Genomic DNA, 20,278 nt, shown 5'->3' on the forward strand with positions numbered 1-20,278 from the left:
ATGGAACGCTGAAAAGAAAATCTACTGTCGCTCACAAGAAAGAAAGAAGATTTGTTTTCTGTTATATTTATAATATATGTACTAATAAGAGATATTAGGACAGTAGAACAAACATTCGAATCTATATGTCCATTTATATAATTAAGCTATTGTCACTATTTTTTATTTTTATTTTACTCTGCATGAAAACCAGACTTGTATAACACTGTTTTGGAATTCAAAAATGACTTTTTTGGTGTAATAAAGGCATTCGTGCATGTCGATGGCTTTCCTACAAAATATACATTATACACCAAATGGAACCTAATTCTCAAAAACTGGTTGCAAGAATCCTAGCCTCTCCTCAGGCTTCTCCTCCATCATCTGCAGTTCCTCTGTTGGCCTGCTGATGGCTGCAGAGCTCTAAATTCCTGCATGTAGACATCCGAGCTGAGGAAGACAAGTGTTAGCCATGTCTGCTGCAGTTACTACAGGGCATAAATATATATGTTGTAATCATAGCAGTAAATACTGAATTGTCAGTGCTGACTGTTATTACTATCAAAGGTTCAAGTCAATAGAGGGCAGTCATGAAATATTTTTTCCAGTGCATCTCAGGTCTTGTTGACCTCTCTGGCTGTCCTCTGACACCTGGCCTGTAATTATGGACTTTTGGCTTCCTAATGAAACCACAAGCTGGCAACAATTTATGAACTGGTTCATTGCCTTTCACCTTTAATCATTACACCTCACCTTTTCCTTTTTCCCCTTTAAAATGTTGCAGTAGTGATTTTCACTCGTGATAACCGGGCCCTAACCACTCACCTCCTCCCTCTCCTCTCTCTCTCTCTCTCTGAGGCCAGCAGTGCTGAAGGACACAGGGAATCTCTCGCCACCTCAGAGAAGAGGCTAATCCTCTTTGCCCCAACTTTAACTGGGCCACTAATCCTCCAGGTTTATCTAAGCAGTGAGCACCTAGCGCTGCTGACAACTTGGCCTGCCCTCTTCCCTGCAGCCTGTTAAGTAGGGCAGGGCTCGGTCCTGCAAGTGTCACTGTCAGCAACTCTGGAACCGCACACTTACACAGGAAGTGTGAGCTGTTAACAAAATGGCTCACTCGCTTGCAGCATGTGTGTGCTCGCTGCCACAAATGTGTCTCAACAAACCAAGTGACAGCCAAGCAGGATCATGTTGTAACGGCCCTCATTTAGTAACCGCACATAAGGGAAAGTTGACAGTCTCAGCCAGAAGGTCTTAAGTAAACTAACTAGCTTAGATATTGGCAGTACAAATTGTTTAGCTATTGTCCAGCCAGTTAGGCTTTAAGGTGTTTAGGCTGATGAGTCTCAAGCTGATACTGGGCTGGACTCGGGCCAACTCATTCTTTATTCACTAAACAACACTCCAGACGGCGTGATGGCTTCATGTACAACATTCATTGTCTGCCTGAGGTCCAACAGCCTGACACAGAGAGACAAACTCATATTGGTCACACTCCCACTAATCATTATATTGCAGAAGAGAAGGATAAATGATTGCTCAAAGATAAAGTCAGGCTCAGACCTAACAGATAACTGCTGGAGCACATTTTCTTCCCGTGTGCGCTCAGTGCTAATTCTCCTCTTTGAATTAATTCCTTGAAACTCCTTCCATGATCCCCCAGTGAAATATTTCACCAAGGTGTGGTATTTCTAAATGGAATGAGCAATCACTGGAAGCACTGGGAGATGAGGAGCCACAGACATATTGGTTTGGTGGTGTATGAGATGACCTTTCAGTTCATCTAAGATGAAACGAGGCTGCTGAACCCGAAATGATTCAGAGTGTCTAAACTGACAGGCGAGGGCACGGCCGTGGCAGAGTTTCAGCCTGCTGCCCGGCCTCCATAGGCATCTCTCATGATTTATTGTGAAATTGCCAGGGACTCAATGTGGCGTGCAGGTGAATGAGTTTTGCTAATAAGAGAAGCATTTCTGCTCCACAGAGCTCTTTTTCTGTCTGAGCGAGCATGTATGAAATCAGTGTGCAGTCTCCCAGTACCACACGCTCTGGTGGAGGCGGCTGGCTCATCAGTCTACGGCTTATCTGATGTTTTAGGTGGGTGGAGAGGTTGGGAGTGAGGAGAGAAAGGAGAAGAAAAGTGTCAATATTGAGTTCTTGAAGGTACCTATGTTGTTAAATATTTAGAGTGGGTGTATGTTGGATTGCTTTACTTCAGGAAATGTGCTGCCAATATCCTACTGAAATGAGACATATTCAGCATGTTACTGTTTCTTTTGATGAGCTGGCATAATGTAATATCAGAGCTGGACCTTAAATGTCGTGCAAACTGGGCCTGAGCAATTCATTGTTTTCAGATTATAATTTGTAACAATGCAACTCACAAAGGCTGCAATTTAGGACATGCAGTGTGTCTGATTCAGGGTTGTGATAAATGTTAACAAACTCGTGCCATCCTCCTTTTGAACACTGGAAAAATGATATTGCTAAAAAAAAATCACAATTAGATATTTTCCTCTAATCAGTCAGCCTCGGTGCAAACTACAGGATTGCGTTTTTTTCTATTTTGTGCATTGTGACAATGTGCAGGGAGCAACTGAGCCAAAGATTAGTGTCGCTGTGCTATGATTTTAACAAATTAAGTTTAAAAATGGTTACTTGGCACATCTGCTGTTCCATTATAGTATGGCTCGAGTTTCCAGCCTTCACAGGAGGAGCCTTTGTTTTGGCCGCTTTGGTAAATCGCGTGTAAACTGACTTGCCTTTGCCTCCGCTTAAGAGGAAATTCTCCAAAGCATCATCCAGAAAAAAAAACGTCAGTCATTCCTACAGCATAAAATGGTTGCTCTCCCTTCTACTTTTCCTCGTTTGTTTCTCTAAGATGAGGCTGTTTTCCAGCGATAGCACAAAGAACACACGCTTCATAAAGTGTGAGGTCTTAGAGATGCCGCAACACACTGTTGTAAAGGTGAAAAAGGTCAAGTGAACAACAGGATTGTAGGGGCCTGGCATATGGCGGTGATGTGCAAAGTGAATCCTAAGACTAATATGCTTACCTTCATTACAGGAAGGAATAAACCAAGAGTCTTAAAAATTGTTTAAGAAGATATTTACAGCAGCAGAGAGCGAGGAAAGAAAGAAAGAAAAAAAGACAGAAAGGTCTAACCGTGGATGAGTAGAGCAACAGGAGAGGCATAGAAGTCATCTGCTTTATTTACTTATGTCAAACAATAATACATAAGAGAGGAGAGGTCAAATGAAAACCAACCATCTACATTAAAATAAAGAAATTTCAGTCCTGAGATTGACAAAAAGCAGGGAACAGACAAAATATCTACTGATCGTTGGGATGAAGGAGGGACAGTGGCAGTTTCAGCAAATTGAAGATGATGGTTGTGGGGAGATTAGGGGGAGATTGCAGAACTGGAGAGGGTAAGCAATCACTGGGATGCTTGGCTGTAGGCACATTCAAAAGTTGAAAACCCCACGACTAAAGGATTTTACAGCTTTTTTTTTTTTTTTCTTTAAATATTCAGACTTCTTATTTCGAAATCTAAGACTCATATATTATCATTTTCAAAAAGAAAAAAGAAAAAGAGAAAGAAAAAAAAGCAAGGTATTCTTTACATTTTTTCATCCTGAGGAGACAAAATCATTTTTAAACATAAATACAACACTGCAGGGAGAACAATAAGAGAGATGCTTTATAGATTTCCCATTTCCATATATATTATTTTCTCAAGGTTGCGGCACCCTCAGACTTTGGCAGCATTGGTGCATTTGAGATCATTCGGGAAAAAAAAAAAAAAAAAAAAAAAAAACAGCCCTGTTTGTCCACAGGAACATTCGGAGAGCCTCACAAACAGTAAAAGGAATCAGGAAGAAAAAAAGCAAAATCCCCAGACTTTTGAGTTTAGATTAGATACAGCGTTATACCCACCGCATACACTAGATGAATATTTGGAGGCCATAAGCTTTTTCAGCTGAACATACATAGATGTGACGCTGAGGAAATAAAACACTGTAAGCTCCTTGAATTACGCCCTGCTGCATTGCCTTTTTAGAAAAATGCTCCGGGGCTGTGCCTTTGGGAAAAAGATCCTGATTTATTTTGTCATCTGTGCTGATTTTTTAACTTGCGATGCATTTAATAAACGCTGAAAGAAAAAAAAAATAAATGTACGGTGCTTACAAGTGACCCATCCAGTTTTCAGCAACAGCACTAAAGAGGTGTGCTCTGACTGTGCGGCGAAAACACAGCCAATCTTTTAATGATATTGTGCAATACAGCTATAAGGCTGGTGGGTTAACTATACAAGCCTCCTCAGGACAAACTGAATTATTGATTAAAGTATTTTCTTTGCTAGGTGAGGAGCCAAATGGAGAGGACTGGCCTCGTGAATTTATCTTAGATGTTAAGGAGGGATGCTGGGAAGAACTCTGAGATGAGCGCTCCAGGGGCCCAAGGGCAGCCAGGGGACAAGACGGAGGTTGACCAAAGCGTTGTGGAGGGGACGTCCCACCCCCCCACCCCCACCTCCAACAATCATCTGTAGGTTAGAGAAGCAGCGCCAAGACTCTACAGAGTGAGCAGCTGCCTTCATTTTTTTCCTAACCCTCCCTCCCCTCTGTTGTGAGAGTGAAAGAGCTGACCCTGCTTTGAACGGCCTGTCCCCTCTCCTTCCTTCTCAGCAGTATTTAAGGTGCATAATATGCGACTAGACCTCTGCACAGGGTAAAGGTCTTCTTGGACTTATTGGGATTTACTAAGGGATTTTAACAACCAGCATAAGTCAATTCCCCTCCACTTTGCCCTCGGGCCATCCTCGTGAGCGTCTCATTGCCCTTGAAAACGTGTTAACAGTCAATAGCAGTCGGTAGCCACGGAGATAAGTTGGAGATCTAAATGTCCTCATTCAGATGTTGCCGTAGGTGTAATTGATCATTTCCTGGGCAATATACCTTTAAAGTAAAGTATTAAAAAAGTTCATTACAAACGAAGATTTCACTAGAATTTTGTAAATTGAGGCACAATAAGTCTTTCATCAGAAGAGTGATTTCTTCAGAGCTACAATCTGAATATGATACTGCAGAGCCAGAGAGGGGAGGCTGAAAACAGCACCAGGAACATGGCAATTATCCTGATTACTGATGCTTCGAGGCTTCTCTGACCCCAAAATCCCTCCCTGTATCTTTCTCTCGTTTTCTTTTTCTTTTTTTTTTTTTGCTGAGATCTGTCACATTGCACAGGGCCCCTCAGCCAGGCAGGGAGCAACCATGTATAATCCAACAGAAAACAAATCCCCTCGATCAAACACAGCCCAGCTTTTAAAGCAGGCCTCTGAGCCCAGGCGCCATGGTGCGGTGCTGAGGCCCTCTGAGACGCTGTGGAGGCTGTGATTTAGCAACACCCCCCCCCGCTCTCTCTCTCTCCCCTCCACCCAGACCCTGCTGTCCTCCCCTTCAACGCCAGCCAGCCAGTCCTAACCTTCAGTTTGTTTAAGCACTGCTGAACCCTGTTGGCCCCGGACAGGGGGAGGGTGGGCTTAGATAATGACATGCCATATGCCACTCTGCCTCTGCAGCTGAGTGAGCCGTGGCTGGATCAGCTCAGGCACAAATCTATTTGAAATTTAATTCTATTATCCTAATATGGGCTAAGCGTCCATTGTCCAAATCAGGAATAGTGGAATGGGCCGGAGTTGCGTGGCTAAGACGCATCCCATCAATAGGAGCTCATTAATGTGTGTAAAAGACTGGGGGGGGGACAGACAGATTGGAGCCTGTACGTTGGAAAATGTGGCCACAAAGATGCTGCGCCACCTTGTATTTGATAAAACTGCTTTGAAATAAACATTCCTGCTAAATAATGAATTATTTTATTTGTGTTTTGTTCAGCTGAACGTAGCACAAAACGACCAGATTCCTCTCACTATCTAATACCAAATCCCTTGCTATTTGAAAAGGGTTTGATTTCAACCCTTTGACTGGATGAATACTCTCCACTGGCAGTGTCCAGTAGCCAGACGTCACCCAATATTCCCATTAGCAGAGAGGCCTGGTGCCTCAGACCTCCACTGGTGGGAAAGGCCAGACACCAGAAACTCCAGCGCCTCAAGTGTCTCCTCTTCACTTCAACATCATGTGACAGGGTTTAATGCTTGGATGCAGAAGCCAAACGGAAGGGATTTAGGGACGGGATGTATCTGTAAATCTGTCAAAATATTTCTACAAGACAGAAAATATGCTGGAATCAGACTGTGGCTGGGGCATTAAGCTGTTGAAACAACATGAAAAAATTTCACTGGAATGTTAAGGAGGCTTACTGTGCAAATTTAAGCCAAGGGGCTTGGTATTCTTTAGACTGAAATCTCTGTCAGCCTTCAAAGACAGTGGCATGTCTACAAACACCATTAGCTCAAAATTTAAGGCTCATAGTTATACGATAAAGCGAGGGTTATCTTAAGGGAAAAAAGGTCTATTTGTGGAGTGCAAATCATCAAAGAAACATAAAATCCTGCTTCTTGTTTTCTCTTTTTCTTTCCTATTTTTTTGAATAATTCAATACATTTTCAAGGGTGAATAATTTCTGTTTCCAGAGGTGCTGTCTGCCCTTTATCTTTGGATGGCCACAGTGTAAACACTTAGAAGATGATCAATTAAACGCACCAGGTTTTCTCAGTAGAGGAGGTTTTATCCACTCTGGATCTCACAGAGCTGCAGAAACGAGGACCCAACTTCCCACACTGACTTCTAGAGGACATATGTTGAAAAATAATCACAGACTTCAAAGCCAAGATGTGGCTTCTGAATATATTCTTAAAGAAATTTATTTTACACCTCAAAACAAAAAAAAAAACAAAAAAAAAATGGATAAGGATTAGGGATGTGGTACATTGGGAATGTATTGACAACTGTAGTTTACATTTTTTGGTGTAAGCTCAGAGAAAAAATGTTAATACAGTCATAATAATTGCACTTCATAAATCTAGACTGATGCCAGTATTTCCCCACAACAAAGCTCTGGTTCTCTCTCTTTCTCTCCAGTTAATAAATTCAATTTACCACTGAAATTTGACTGACAAAAGAAATGCTAATTTAAGACCAGAGGACTGCTGCACTGATCCAATTTTTCTCTTTCACTTGAGTCCCACAAGGCAATAAAACATCGCAGTAATTTAAGTGCAGTACATTCAAGGGAATCTCACAGTCATAATAAATATTTCACTGCTCTGAATCATCAAGTTAAGACTGGCCCGGGCTAAATGCATCCCAACCAGCGGCTGAAATGGACAAGGAAAAGCAGTGAGCTTAGTCTCCTTTCATCTGACGCCAGAGGACAGGGCATGATTGTTTTCATTTTGTTTTTTTGTTTGCAGGATTAGGGGGGGGGTGAACAGTGCACCCGAAAACACGATCTCCATTTGTTTCCACCACTTTCTGTCGTCACGATCACACCTGACAGATGAAGAGGCCGCAGTGCCGCAACTACGCTTACGAGGGAGTCACGTGAGAACTTGATCTCAACTCCACAGGAAAATCTAAAGCCTCCGATAAAAAAGAGCAAGATTTCCAAAGGATCTCCTGTACATTATACTCAGATATAATGTTTATGGGACTGGTGAATCAGTCTTTCAGTCTTGGTGGTAGAAATCTTGTAATGACACAGTAAAAAAAAAAAAAAAAGTCTGAGGATTTTGAAGAACACAAACTAAAATGCACACACGCGCATGCACTCGGCCACATACACGCAGTAACATACATGTAAGGTTATGAAGATAACCTCCCAGTCACATTCTTCATTGTAACATTTCTTTTTCTTGTAATTGTTTTTTTTTGTTTTTTTTTTTTGCAACATTTTCTTTTTAAATAAGTATTTCAAGATTTATTGTAGATTCCAGTGTTGGTTAGGAAAAAAAGAGCTCTCTGATCGGGTTCTTACAGAACCAAAGCAGCGACTATGCCTCACACCAGGACATAAGAAACTGCACATCAGCTTGAGGAGGAATTATTAAATCATAAAAACAAAAGTGGAAAATAATAAAATAAAAATAAAAAAAAAAGCATTTGAGACACTTTTCCCCATAGCAGCCAATACATATAATATACCTACAAATATATCAAACAACAAAAAATAGGTTCAAGTTTTTCAAGTTTCTTAAATATATCATATTCAAACTACCCAATTCCAAACTTCAAAGTTAACAAAATTCAAGCAGTGCAATTTATGTATCAATTATAACAGCAATAATAACTAATATTGTACTATCCTTTTAATTCAACCTTATGATCCTTGTACATAATACCCGAGTACTGCTTATGATCGTGTTCTTTTCATTCGTCAGTACATTTTTTTTTGTATGTGTTTATGTGTGTACTGTTACAGAGTTTTGGATTTTGAGAGCAGCCCTAAACTTTGGCCCTTGAAGACCATTTCAGTGACAACCTACACAGTAGCTTCAACCTTTGTATTTGGAAAGGGAGTATACAAGTGGCGTATGCACTTCATGTCAAGCTATGATTCTCATCAAAACAAGTTCAGGCAAGTAAAACAAAAAAAAAAACAAAAAAAAATGAAGAAAAACATAAATCAATCCAAAAATCCTATTGGCAAACCACACAATGGAACATCAGGAGAATCTTGAAATCCCTTTTCTTTCCCACTGGCAACCACTACCACCTTTTGTATTTGGGATTCCCACAGCCTGCCTTGAAAACCACCAAACCTAGGGTCACACAGCACAACAACTGCTCTTCTCTAAGCTCCCACACTAGTTAAAGCAGTGGCACTCGCAACAACTCCGTACCCCAAGAAACATCTGTGTTCTTTAACTTTGATTTTCTTCACAAATTCACAACGCTTGATTCTTTTCCTCCTCTTCGTCCCCCTCTATCTGTAAACAGGGAGGCGGATGTGTGCATGCTGGTGGTCTAACAGACGTGGCACAGACACAGTCTCGTAGCCTTTGCCAAGCATCTGCTCCTTGATGCAGGGTGGGTGGATGTCGTTGATCAGGTACTCCAGAGACTGCAAGCTGCTGCTCAGCACTGATGTGTTGCACAGGCTCTTGCTGGGCAGGCTGCAGCACAAACCTCCCCCGCTGTCAATAGCAGGGTGGTGATGATGGTGGTGGTAGTGGTGATGGTGGTGAGGGTAGCCCATCTCTCTGTGCCCCGTGGCTGGCCCTCCTGTGGAGGTGCCCAATAGCTCCTGGGGGTTGTAGCAGTCACTGTCAGGTGTCACCAGCACACTGTTCCACGGCGGTGCAAAATATTGACCCACTGAGAAATTTCCATGCATACCCACACAGTTCAAAGGGGAAGAGCTGACTTTGTCCATCCCGCCTCCTCCGCTGGCGCTCGCTGTAAGGTGGTAAGGTCTAGAAGATGAGGAGGACACTTGAGCCGCCATAATCCCTCCTCCTGGAACACAAGTTTCGGGGGACTTGCTGATGGCGCCCCCTCCTCCGCTGCCTCCGCTGTACATGCGGAGCACGGCCTGTTGCTGCTGCTGCTGCTGCTGCTGTTGCTGCTGCTGCTGCTTCTGCCAAAGTATATAGTCCATACCGTCTGCGTACACACCAGTCTTCATCGCCTCTGCATTTTGAGCTGGCAGCCCTGGCCCTGTGTACACCATGTTAGCCTGGGGACCCATTCCGACCACATAGCCTCCACCTGAGGAGCTAGAGGAGACCCCCATGACAGTCGTGCCCTGCTTGGAGGGGCTGGAATTTGATGGTGCGGTGGCAGCCCCTTGACACACCTGCTGCAGAGCCTGGGCCTGGCAATGCTGGTTGATCTGATAGATGATGCTCTGGATGGAGGGGAGGTTGGACTGTGCGGGCAGGGCCAGGCCTCGGCCCCCGGTTACAGGAATCACTGAGCCAGCTACAGTGACATTTGGGGGAACTGACAGCCCGGGGCCTTCTGGAGGCTTCGAGGGCCCAGTGTGGTATACCATTTGGCCGTGGCCACTGGCTAAAGTGCTACTACTAGGGGGTGGGTATGGGGCAACAGCTATGTGGGCAGGAGAGAGCTTAGTCCGTCTGCCTTCTGAGTTCTTGAGAACACCTTTTGAAGGGACGAAGGTGGATGCTGACGACGACGATGACGATGAGGAGGCCTTGACAATAGCGAGGAGGCCCTGGTAGCCCCCTGTGTGGAGATGTGGGTAAGGACTATAACGTTGCCCTGTGGTGTCATATCCATTCACAGTCCGGTTAAGGTGCTTGTGTTGGGGAACCCTGATGTTGGTGGGGAAGATCTTGATGGACAGCGGGCTGTTGGCCGTCTTCTGAGCGTAGGCATCAAGTTCTGCCGCAGTGGGGTAGCGTGGGGAATGTGTGGGCACCACCAGTTCACCTGCAAGACAAACAGAGAGAAAAGCAAGAGTGAAATAAATGAATGAGATTGATTTTAAAAACAACTCACAGATGGCTGCATGTAGTAGAGCAGAACAGCAGACCTCGGGTTTCATTGTCAGACATATCCAGGAAGTTGACACCAATGGCAGTCACAAATCCAGATCAATCAATCAGTCGCAAACCACTATTCTACTATAATAGTAAAATCCAGTAGCTGTACTGTGACTACATCCAAAGCAGACTGCACGATGTCAGGGTTACAAGATCTGGTGAATAAAACCAGATGCAAAGAGCAGACGCACTTCAGAACAATTCAAAACAGAGTCTGAAAACTGTAAATGAGGACTGTCATTCATTTATGTTCCATCACTCCCCTCCTCCATTTGAGCTTTCTTTCCATCTCATTTTCACACTCTCCTGTGGAAGTTCATCCCTAGACAAATGGATCTTTTTAAAAACTCATTCTGTCAAAGCCTGGTACCTTAGGCGCTGTTAAATCAGTGCATTGTGAAATTAATTCGGACTCTCTTTAGCATTGAATTGGGTTAGCCTTGGATACCAGGCAAGGAGGGATGAAGGGGAGGGGATAAAAGCTTGTTTAATTGCAGTGGCACATTTGAGATTTATAAGTGGTATCACTTACTGGGTCTTACCCTTGGCCACAGAATTTCTACATTTATTCAGTCCAGGAGTACGTGGAGAGGCCCTCGCAAAAACCAATTAAACATCCACGGGGAATTGCTAGCCTGGTTAAGGTGAACTATATCAGAACAGAGCCAAGTCAAGAATGCTTGAGCACTTTTATTTGCAAACTTGGTCAAGGATAAAACTGAAAACTTGGCATTGCAATGAACATGTGCTGAAAAGCGTTTAAAACCAGCCAGAACCACAACATTGTTGCAATAAAATAAATTAAACATGAGACATACCAGTGGTTCACCTTTGTGTCACTGTGAAATAGTTCAGTGGTGAGCACAGAAAGGCATAAAGGTTTCATTTGTGTACATGTAATATAGGTTGTTAAGACATGTCTTCCTTTGCAATGTACAAAACAACACATGATGGAACTGACAGCAGGATAGCGCACACTACCATCACAGAGACTTTGCTATAAATGTACATGTAAATGCTCTGTACTGTTTGCCATATGAAACCACTTTCAATTCCAAAATTCAATTCACCGGTGAAGGTGGTGAGTGAGACTGGCAATGGCCCCTCGCTCAATGAACCAAGGCTTGGCCATTGTGAATTGAGGTGGCAAACAGGAAAAATGCAATTTCTAAAAACCCCACCATGTGTCATTGTTTGGGGGCTGGGCATGGAGGTGAGGGGCCGCGGTGAGATTGGATTTAAACGACATTATTCAGGCAATTTCATGGCTACTTAGCTCAGTGCAACAAAAAGGGTGGGGGGCTGGGAAAAGAACTCAATTTACAAGCAATATATCAGCTGCCACAAATGACTTGCAACCCCTTCAAAAATGACATTTTTATGCAAAAGCTAACAAAACGCACAAAAATTAACTGCCATAACTGTGCCGTCAGCAAATGTCCTGGCGACCTAAGGAGTCTGCAGGGTGCAGGCTGTGACTAGGACTCACTCCATTTCCTTTCCGATTGCAAAATCATTTTAAAGAGACTCCACAGCCAAGTAGTCACAATTCTCATTTCTTTGCTCCCATTACAGATAGCATGGGGAGTTCATTTCAACAACCCTATGGGTCTCCAACTGTGAAAATGATTAAATCTACAAGATCCATATCATAAAAGAAATAAATTGGGAATTTAACAGCAGAGGGGAGATACTGTGAATATCCCAAGACAAATTTAGTGCCAGACCTATTCCAGTCAGGTCGGTTCATCCGACAGACAACATGCTTTCTAAATCAAAAACACTATGCTTCAAATTAGGATGTAAATTTGTAAAAATACGCCGGCATTAATGACTTCAGAGTTAGGGTGCCATCCTAATGGTCTAGTGTGAGTGTGCCAGGCCAGCCTATCTAAGATCTAACCAACCTTACTGAGCCCTGCATCCCTGGTGACAGCAATGCCATTTGCTTTGATGTTCTGACTTGCAGTGGAAAACTGACAGAAGACTTATTTCATTTGCTCAGAAGAGAAAAACATGCTCATTTCAAAGCACATTGCGGGTCCACATGCAAATGGAATGGCAGCATTTTTTTCTGATCTTCTTTACATGAGGGCAGAAAAAACATCTTTGATCATCACATGGTCTAAATGAGGAAAGATAGTTGGCTTTCAGGCATATCAAGGGCCTGTGCCCTGCCGCCCCTACAAGCCCCCAGCTGCAATATGCCCATCATTCCACCTAATTACTGCCAAATGAGGAAAAAAACTATAAAAACAGCCAGGAAATTCATTAAAGGGTGGCTAATTCTATTCCTTCTCACTGACTGAGCCCATATTTTCCATGCCTGAGCCTGCATTTCTTCTGAGAGAGGAGAAAGCCCTCTCCCTCCGTCTTTTCCCAGCTTGGCCTTGTTTGTCAATAGGCAGAGCCTTTGGCACACCAACCTGGCATCAAAGGGTTTCACACTTCACAGGCCACAGGGATTAGAGGCCTTTCAGGCCTACAAAACCCATCTCAGCTCCACAAAGGCTTCCGGTTATTAGAACCCACAGGCATAAAGGAAGAAGAGGAGGAGGAGGAGGCAAATGAGCATCTGGATGCTTCTGATTCCAGTTTCCTCTTTAAAAAGTTCCATGGTATAAATTTTATAGCAAAGTTGATTACAGTAAGTATGGCCACAAACCAGAGCATATTTCACTCTCAAGCGCACGTCGTTATACACACTGTGTGTTTGATGTGCAGGGTCTCCACATCTCTCTCCTCCAGAGCAGTAAGTCTATAAGTGAGGACATGGAGGTTAAAGGAGAGAGTCTCTTTTTAGGCTGGCGCTCTGTGACTTATTGGTTTAGGCTGCAGTAGATCATAGCTATGAGCAGCAGCATACAGATGGTTCTGGCTGATAAACACCCTCTGAGGCAGCCAGCACCGACTCCTTTGTGCGATCCCTCACCTCCTCATAAGGTAGGGGGTTTCCTGCACCTGTGCACACTCTCTGGAGTGGTCGTGCATGCAAACATAATGCACGAAAACAGAAAAAAAAAGTGAAAACATGTGCATACATACACACCCACGCACGTACACACAACACTGCATCTGCAGTTGTGTGTCTCATTTGCCATCAGTGGAGCATGTTGTTATCCTCTGCTCAGCGCTCTCTCATGAAATGTAGGGCAGGGACAACAACAGGTGCCTGTGCGGGCGACAGCCTGCAATGCCTCCTGGGCTAAATGCTTCACACTCGCTTCATTTCAACATGCGACAGCCTTGTAAGGATTAATTATTTCCCCTGGGGATGGAAGAATATGCTTTTTCCCTTCCTGAGAGCAGGAGGCTATGTGCACTCACAAGCACATGAAACAGCTTACAGTAAATGAACAGGGAAACCTGGGCTAGCGCTGCTTTTACAATAAGTCAGAAAAAAAAAAAACTTTCACATGAAAGGAATGTAAACAAACCAAGCATATGATTGAACTGCATTGGAGATTAGATAAAAGCTCAGGCAAACACATGCATTAGTTCTGAGAGATCACGCGCCAGGGAGCGGAGATGGCAGGGAGGCAATTAATGGGCTGACCTTCGTCCTTAATCACCCACTGCCTGGCACACAATGCCCATGTGTCAGAGCAGCACATCTCTAAATGCCACCCCTCATTAGCACGATGCACGCGGTGAGAGAGGCTATCTGTGCAGTGTTACACTCTCCAGCGGTCAGACAGAGATAGCAAAGGCAGGGATTGGATAACATGGCAGCACAGAGCCGGACTGAGCTGCAATAGGCCATGATATGATCTAGAAATCCCATTTCACTTGGAGGATGGGCACTCTCCTTTCTCTCCATTTTTGATTGGCATGAAACTCCCCAAGCGCAACGTCCTTGGTGTACCCGGTACTGTCACTGTGATTGCATGTGTGCTTGTGTGTATGCGTGTGTGTGTGTGTGTATCTGTGTGCATTTGGTGAAGGGGGTACCCAATTCTGAACACTCAATTAACACTCCTTTAATTAGCCAGCAGTACATTTTGAATTCTGATGAACTAATTTTCTTGGTGTGAGGGTGGAGGAGGCGGTGGAGAGGGGGGAGGCCTGGTAAAGATGAGGTCCACTGGGTACAAAACAGCAATAAAGAGGGAACTGGTTAGATTACACTGTAAAAAATCCATTAAATTCTGTGCACTTCTTCCAAGTGAGAGGTCAAATTGTGTTGATCACAAGAAGCAAAGGCAGACAGAGAGCGTATGAGAGCAGGGAGTTAGGTGAGGTGGAAAGAGGGGGGGAGTGTAGCAGGGGAGCAGAGGAGAAAAAAAAGAGAGGAGATAGGGAGTCAGAGGCTGTGCGAGAGTGCAGCACCAAATCCAGAGGACCATGAGAATGCTTTGCATTTTAATTAGAGGTTTAAATGAATAAGCAGAGGAAAAAGTCTGGGAGAACCGCCTGAAATGCCCTTGCTCCCATTTATTAGTGTTCCAAGTGTTCTAAAATTATGAGCAGGTTGGAGAAGTTTCTTCTTATTAGTGGAGAAAATGCTCCAACACATCAAAAAGCCCTCAGCGTTTTCTCACTCACTCCTGCAAGCCTGTATCCCTACTTACCACACGCTTTGATCCCCTCTGACCATGTACATTGGTGAGCTGGGGAGAAGAGTGCTTGTTTAGATGAAGGGAGAGGACCGTTTGGTTGAACCGCAATTAAGTTTTCACAGAACAACGAATGCGCCATACGCATTAACTTTGGCCAAACAAACAGAGCAGTCTGTGATGAGGTTAGGGCAAACAACAGGAGCAGAGATTACCAGAAAGATGAAAGGAAACAAGGAGGTCAGTTTCCGTTCAGTATCCACAACCCTCACTGGGAGCCGTTTCCCCTGAGAAAGACGGTTGCTGTTAAACGAGTCCTCATCATGTGTCCTTTTGTGTCTCTTTTTGTTTTTGGAAATTAGATGCAACAAAGGACTGACAAAGGATGCTAATTGTGGATTCTTCAGTTACGTGCCGTGTGTTTTGGACCACCGGGCCGGCAGGATGCCCCTTTTTCCACAGTGTGGCACATTCCACCACGAGTGGACAGTTTGCCCTTAACCTCACAATAATGAATTTATTCAGATTAATAATTCATGGCTGAAACATAATTCAAATCTTGCACATTAAAATCACTAAGCTTGGAAAAAAAGTTTGACCCGTCAAGAAAGGGCAGATTGCTCAGCACCGTGGACCCTTGACCTGTGGCTATTGTTTAGCTCTTAGCAGATAGGATCGGGGTCTATGACATCCTCTTCCCACTTCCATGAGCCTGCCGTAAAAGGATGGGCAGGCAGGGGGAAGCCAGAGGCAGCTTCGCGTCCTGAACAATACCTGCCTTGTGCTAATGGAGGTGTCATCTGGCACAGGGCTGATTAGTCAGCGATTACAGCCAGGCCTCAATTGCCGTGACAACTGCTGCAAACACAATGGGCCCTGATAGAGCCAGCTGTTTGGTCCTCTGCAATTAACCCTGCATCCCACTCGTCTCCGGCAGTGCGCTGCTTCTAATTGACTATCGGGCACACAAAGCAGGGGCTGTCGGCCAGACCCCCTGGACATAGCCCCCCGCCCCTCTGCCGAGGTAGAGATGATAATAATAGAGGCGTCCTGTGGACTCAGCCTCCAGTCAATCAAAGCCTCAGTGCCCCACAGGAGCTTCCTGAGGAGAGAGAGAGCAGGGGAAGCACATGTATGAGCCAGTGATCAACAGGGTAGAGCAGCCTCGCAGGGGGCAGACATGTTGAATATGCCCTCAGCCAAAGTACTAATCAATTCAAGTGCACGTGAGGGGAAAGGAAACCCTGCTGCTTGCTTGATATCAGAAAAGCCATTTTTAGGAACACTCATCTCCCTCTGTTCATCTCAAGGTTGATTTTCTGTGCAACAACACAGGGAGAAAAAAAATCAAGGCAATTATTTGTCAGGCCTTTGCTATCTATAATTGCAAAGATAAAAATCAAACTGCAATGATTTCTCTGAGGATAGAGCCGTCTGAATTCAGCGGCTGCTTGTGTCATCATAATCATCAAAGAAATGCATATTGTAAGACGCCGGAAACAAAAATGTGCTCGCCGCACGACTCTGTCTTCTCTAAATTCTTCACGACTTATTGATATTTTTTAACATAACTTAAAATCTACATTCTGCAACAGAACGATTTATATTTTGTAATCACTGTTACTTTTGAATAAACACCAGACACTAAATTACAAGAAAGTGACGCATGTATTCAAATGAATTGCTCCGTACATAAAGGCGGTAGCTGGACAACGTTTTTCAACAGGGGGTGCCATACTGCATCACATATTGGGCTTTTAACCTGCCAACATGTTTCACAAATAGCAAAGAGGATAATGAGAATGTTAAAGCAATCTGCACACTGATCCTTCACAGGCACGCAGACGTGGCACAATGTCAAAAATGGATTTAATCATTAAAATAGATTTTTTTTTTTTTTCAAATTTGGACAAAACTGCCAAATCTAATCTTTCATTTCATTAAAGCCAATCTCATCCAAGATTAATCTATCTATTTTCCGCACAAGCAGATGGAAGAAATACCAAACCGAGAGCCTAATTTGGGCTTCCTCTTCACGGAGACTGCAGCATGAGGTCATTTAGTGAGCCTGCAGTGAAGCAGTACACGTGTGCGGTTAATACAGTACACTGAGACAGAGATAAGGTCCACAGGTACAGATAACAGTAGGAAGCGGCGGCAGCAAAACAGGATCTGTTCTCACTTTTAGCACAAATTGTTTGTCTGTTAACACTGCAATTGTACAGCAGGCTCACATATGTGAATAATGTGACGGTGGACAATGTGCCCAATCAAAACTGCTAATTAGGTTTCTATTATAAAGGTTTTCTACCCAAGAAATGTGAAATATTATACCATCAGGACACTGTCATGTTTACATTTTCTCGTTAGAATTTATCTCCAAAGCCAGATGTTACTGAATCAGCTATGAAAATTAATTAGCTGGTTTGATGTGGCAGCCTCATGCTCCTTCCAGACAGACCTGGCTTTTATGGGCTGTAGGGGAAATTACTGAGAACTGATTGATCCTGAAGGACTCCTCTGTACACATGGCCTGGCAGGCGCACACACGCAACCACACGCGCATGCACACACAGATCCTGCTAACAGCTAATTCAAACATTTCCCCCCTCCCGATAAACCTGGTGTTTTTTCTCTCTCTTTTAATAACAGCAATACCATTCGTCCAAATCCATAAATCTCAACAGGCTGCATGTATGATCTTCATCGCTTATTATAAAAATGATGTGGTATATCCTGAAAATCAGCGATAGTAAAAAGGACAAATCTCAGTTTTCTGACCTGTAAAATCCACCACTCCTAAAAACAACAGTGATAACCTCTGACCCATGAAGCACTGAAATTACAAACGGTTGAATCTCCCTCTTACACGTCTCTTCTTTTCTCTGCTGTCTCTCCTATTCATCCTCTTTACCTCCCGTCTATATTTCTTTGTACTCTTCTCTTGCCTCGCTCTCTCTCTCTCTTCGTTTCCTCACCCCCTCTCCGTCTCTTCTGTCTCCCTCTCTGAGTAAGTGAGTTTCATCTGGGGTGCTTGCCGGGCAAAATCACCTCAGGGCGAACACTTTATTATCTGTAGTCAAAGCGTCACCACAAATACCATTCTACACACACAAGTGTCACTTTCCATTTGTCTGCACTCTGGCTGCATTAGCAGAGCCGAGCCAGCCCAGAGCCTCATCTCAAACGCACCCGGCAGAAGAAAACCAACAGCGTGGGAAAGCACTCGTCCTGCATTCCTGCCCCATTAACACCACTGGCAGCACCAGAGCAGACCTACTGCCTCTCAGGGGAATTAAAACATTATTATTATCAGCATTGGGTTTTGTGCAGAAATCTTATGAAATGGCAAAAAAAATAAAGGCCCTCTTTATGCAGACATCTTACAGTTTTGGTCTTTTATGTTTCTATTAGGGATTAAGAAATCCTAGCGAGCACGATGGAGGACTAACCGGAGGATCCCCCTTTAACTCAGAGGAGATCACCGCGCGTGTTAATTACTGATGATCTAGCGGAGTGTCTGGCAAACACAACACCAGTGGGTAGTTTATGTCCGCTTTGAGCCACAAAGGAATGCAGGCCAGCAGCAGCCATGTCAGGCCTTTTGTAGGACACCCGTGCACCAAACAAACACAGAAACTGGGGCAACATGTTTACCTCACACTACGCACTGCACTTCATAAACAAAACGGCCAAACAAACAAAAAAAAAAAACGAGCTTCGTGTTTGTTCCCATGACAGTCAACAAAAAAAAAAAGGGCATTTCAATAGAAAAACATCAACCCTGAATATTTTACAGAGACTCCTCACAGCCACGACCTCATTTCAGGCATGAGTTTCACCAGGCTTTTTCCATTTGCAATAATTTATAGGCCTGGATGGGCAACATAATAGATTATAAATGGGAAAAGTAACTATTTTCATCACAAAAAAGCGCTGTGTTTAATAATCAAGCCCTGCCAAAGGGCTTAGCGGAGTGAACAGTTGTGTATAGATGGGGGGACCTAGCCCCTGGTTTGTGGGCTGTCTGTGATGAGCCAGCCCTCAGGCCTGCCTGGGCCACCCTCATTGTGCATACAGCATGGTCTAGAAAGCAGAGCTTTATCAGCAAATACCCCGAGTCAGCACAAGCAGCAGGGTGGTTATGCGTTGCGACTGGCACACCAGCCGATATTGTCATGTGCGATTAGGCCTGTGCTCATGAGCCTGTGAACTCATTCCTGTGGCATCAAAGTCAACCCCACCTCCTACTCTCCTCCATTTATATCCCTGCCTCTCTGCTGCCCTCTCCTCCTTCCCTGGGTTCTTCCATTTTACATTCAGCCCTGCCACTTCCCGATGTACCCTCGGTGAACCCTGCGTAAGGCTGTCCACTGCTGAAAACAGACACAGAGTGAAAATACAACAACAGGTTAGGCTCGTTTGATTTCCAAAACAAATCTCTGCAGCTTAATTAACTCCATCCAGAGGGGTCATCCACAAGTTAGAGCTAGCTGGCGCAACAAAAGAAGCAGCCGGTGCCAGTTGTTTTGTCTTGGTACACCTCTCCAGATGACAAGGCTGATAGCGAAGAACAAAGCGAGGCTCACAGAAGAAAGAAAGACAAACTGTGAGGCCAGTTATGGGGAAACATCAGGAAGAGGAAACAGAGATTAAACCATTCAGTGATGAGGCAGAGAGAGCAACACAGGACACAGAGCCAAGATAAAAAAAAATAAAAATACAACAAGCTAAAATCCTGACCTGAAAGATTTATGTCAGGCCCTCCTTGTTCTGTCTTTAAGAGAATATGCCATGCTGTGACACTATTTTCTCAAAGGGCTACATGTACAGCCAAGAGCCAGCAGCATTCACAGTCATGCACAAACTCAAATGGACAGCAACAACACAAACACACACACGCAGGTTTGGAGTAAAAGACCCCAGAGGTAGAGATTGTAAACGCATACAGAGATAAGAAAAGGAACCAGTGCAGAGAGCAGAGAGAAGGAGGGAAAAAAGGGAGAGAGAGGGGGAGAGAGAGGGAGAGATGAGGGGAGGCTGGAGGCGCCTGGGCAGGCCTGTCAGACCGGAGGAAGTGCTGGTGCGCAGGCCTGCAGGTAAATGGAAGAAGAAAGGCGCCTGCAGGCTGCCTGAGGCAAGCCTGGGCCCTTCTGTTCTATCATTTAGGAGACAAGTCCTCCACTGATTCCCAATTAATATTTAACACTGCACAGACAACAAGGCACTCCGCTGCAGTACACATGCCAAACGAGAGGAGAGGCGAGG

The 20,278-nt window shown here is 44.2% G+C and overlaps 1 protein-coding gene across 1 annotated transcript in view; it reads right to left on the reverse strand.

Moving 5' to 3' along the window:
* Positions 1–6,791: 6,791 nt before the first annotated feature.
* Positions 6,792–20,278, reverse strand: part of fam222aa (family with sequence similarity 222 member Aa) — a 33,095-nt gene continuing 19,608 nt past the window's right edge. Inside the window, exon 3 of the mRNA XM_008305043.1 lies at positions 6,792–10,341. Within this exon, the coding sequence (XP_008303265.1) occupies positions 8,870–10,341 (1,472 nt within the window). The 3' untranslated portion in view covers positions 6,792–8,869. The remainder of the gene's footprint in view (positions 10,342–20,278) is intronic.

This window comes from Stegastes partitus, unplaced genomic scaffold (assembly GCF_000690725.1).
Source record: "Stegastes partitus isolate 25-593 unplaced genomic scaffold, Stegastes_partitus-1.0.2 Scaffold2389, whole genome shotgun sequence".
In the NCBI taxonomy this organism is placed as follows: Eukaryota; Metazoa; Chordata; class Actinopteri; family Pomacentridae; genus Stegastes; species Stegastes partitus.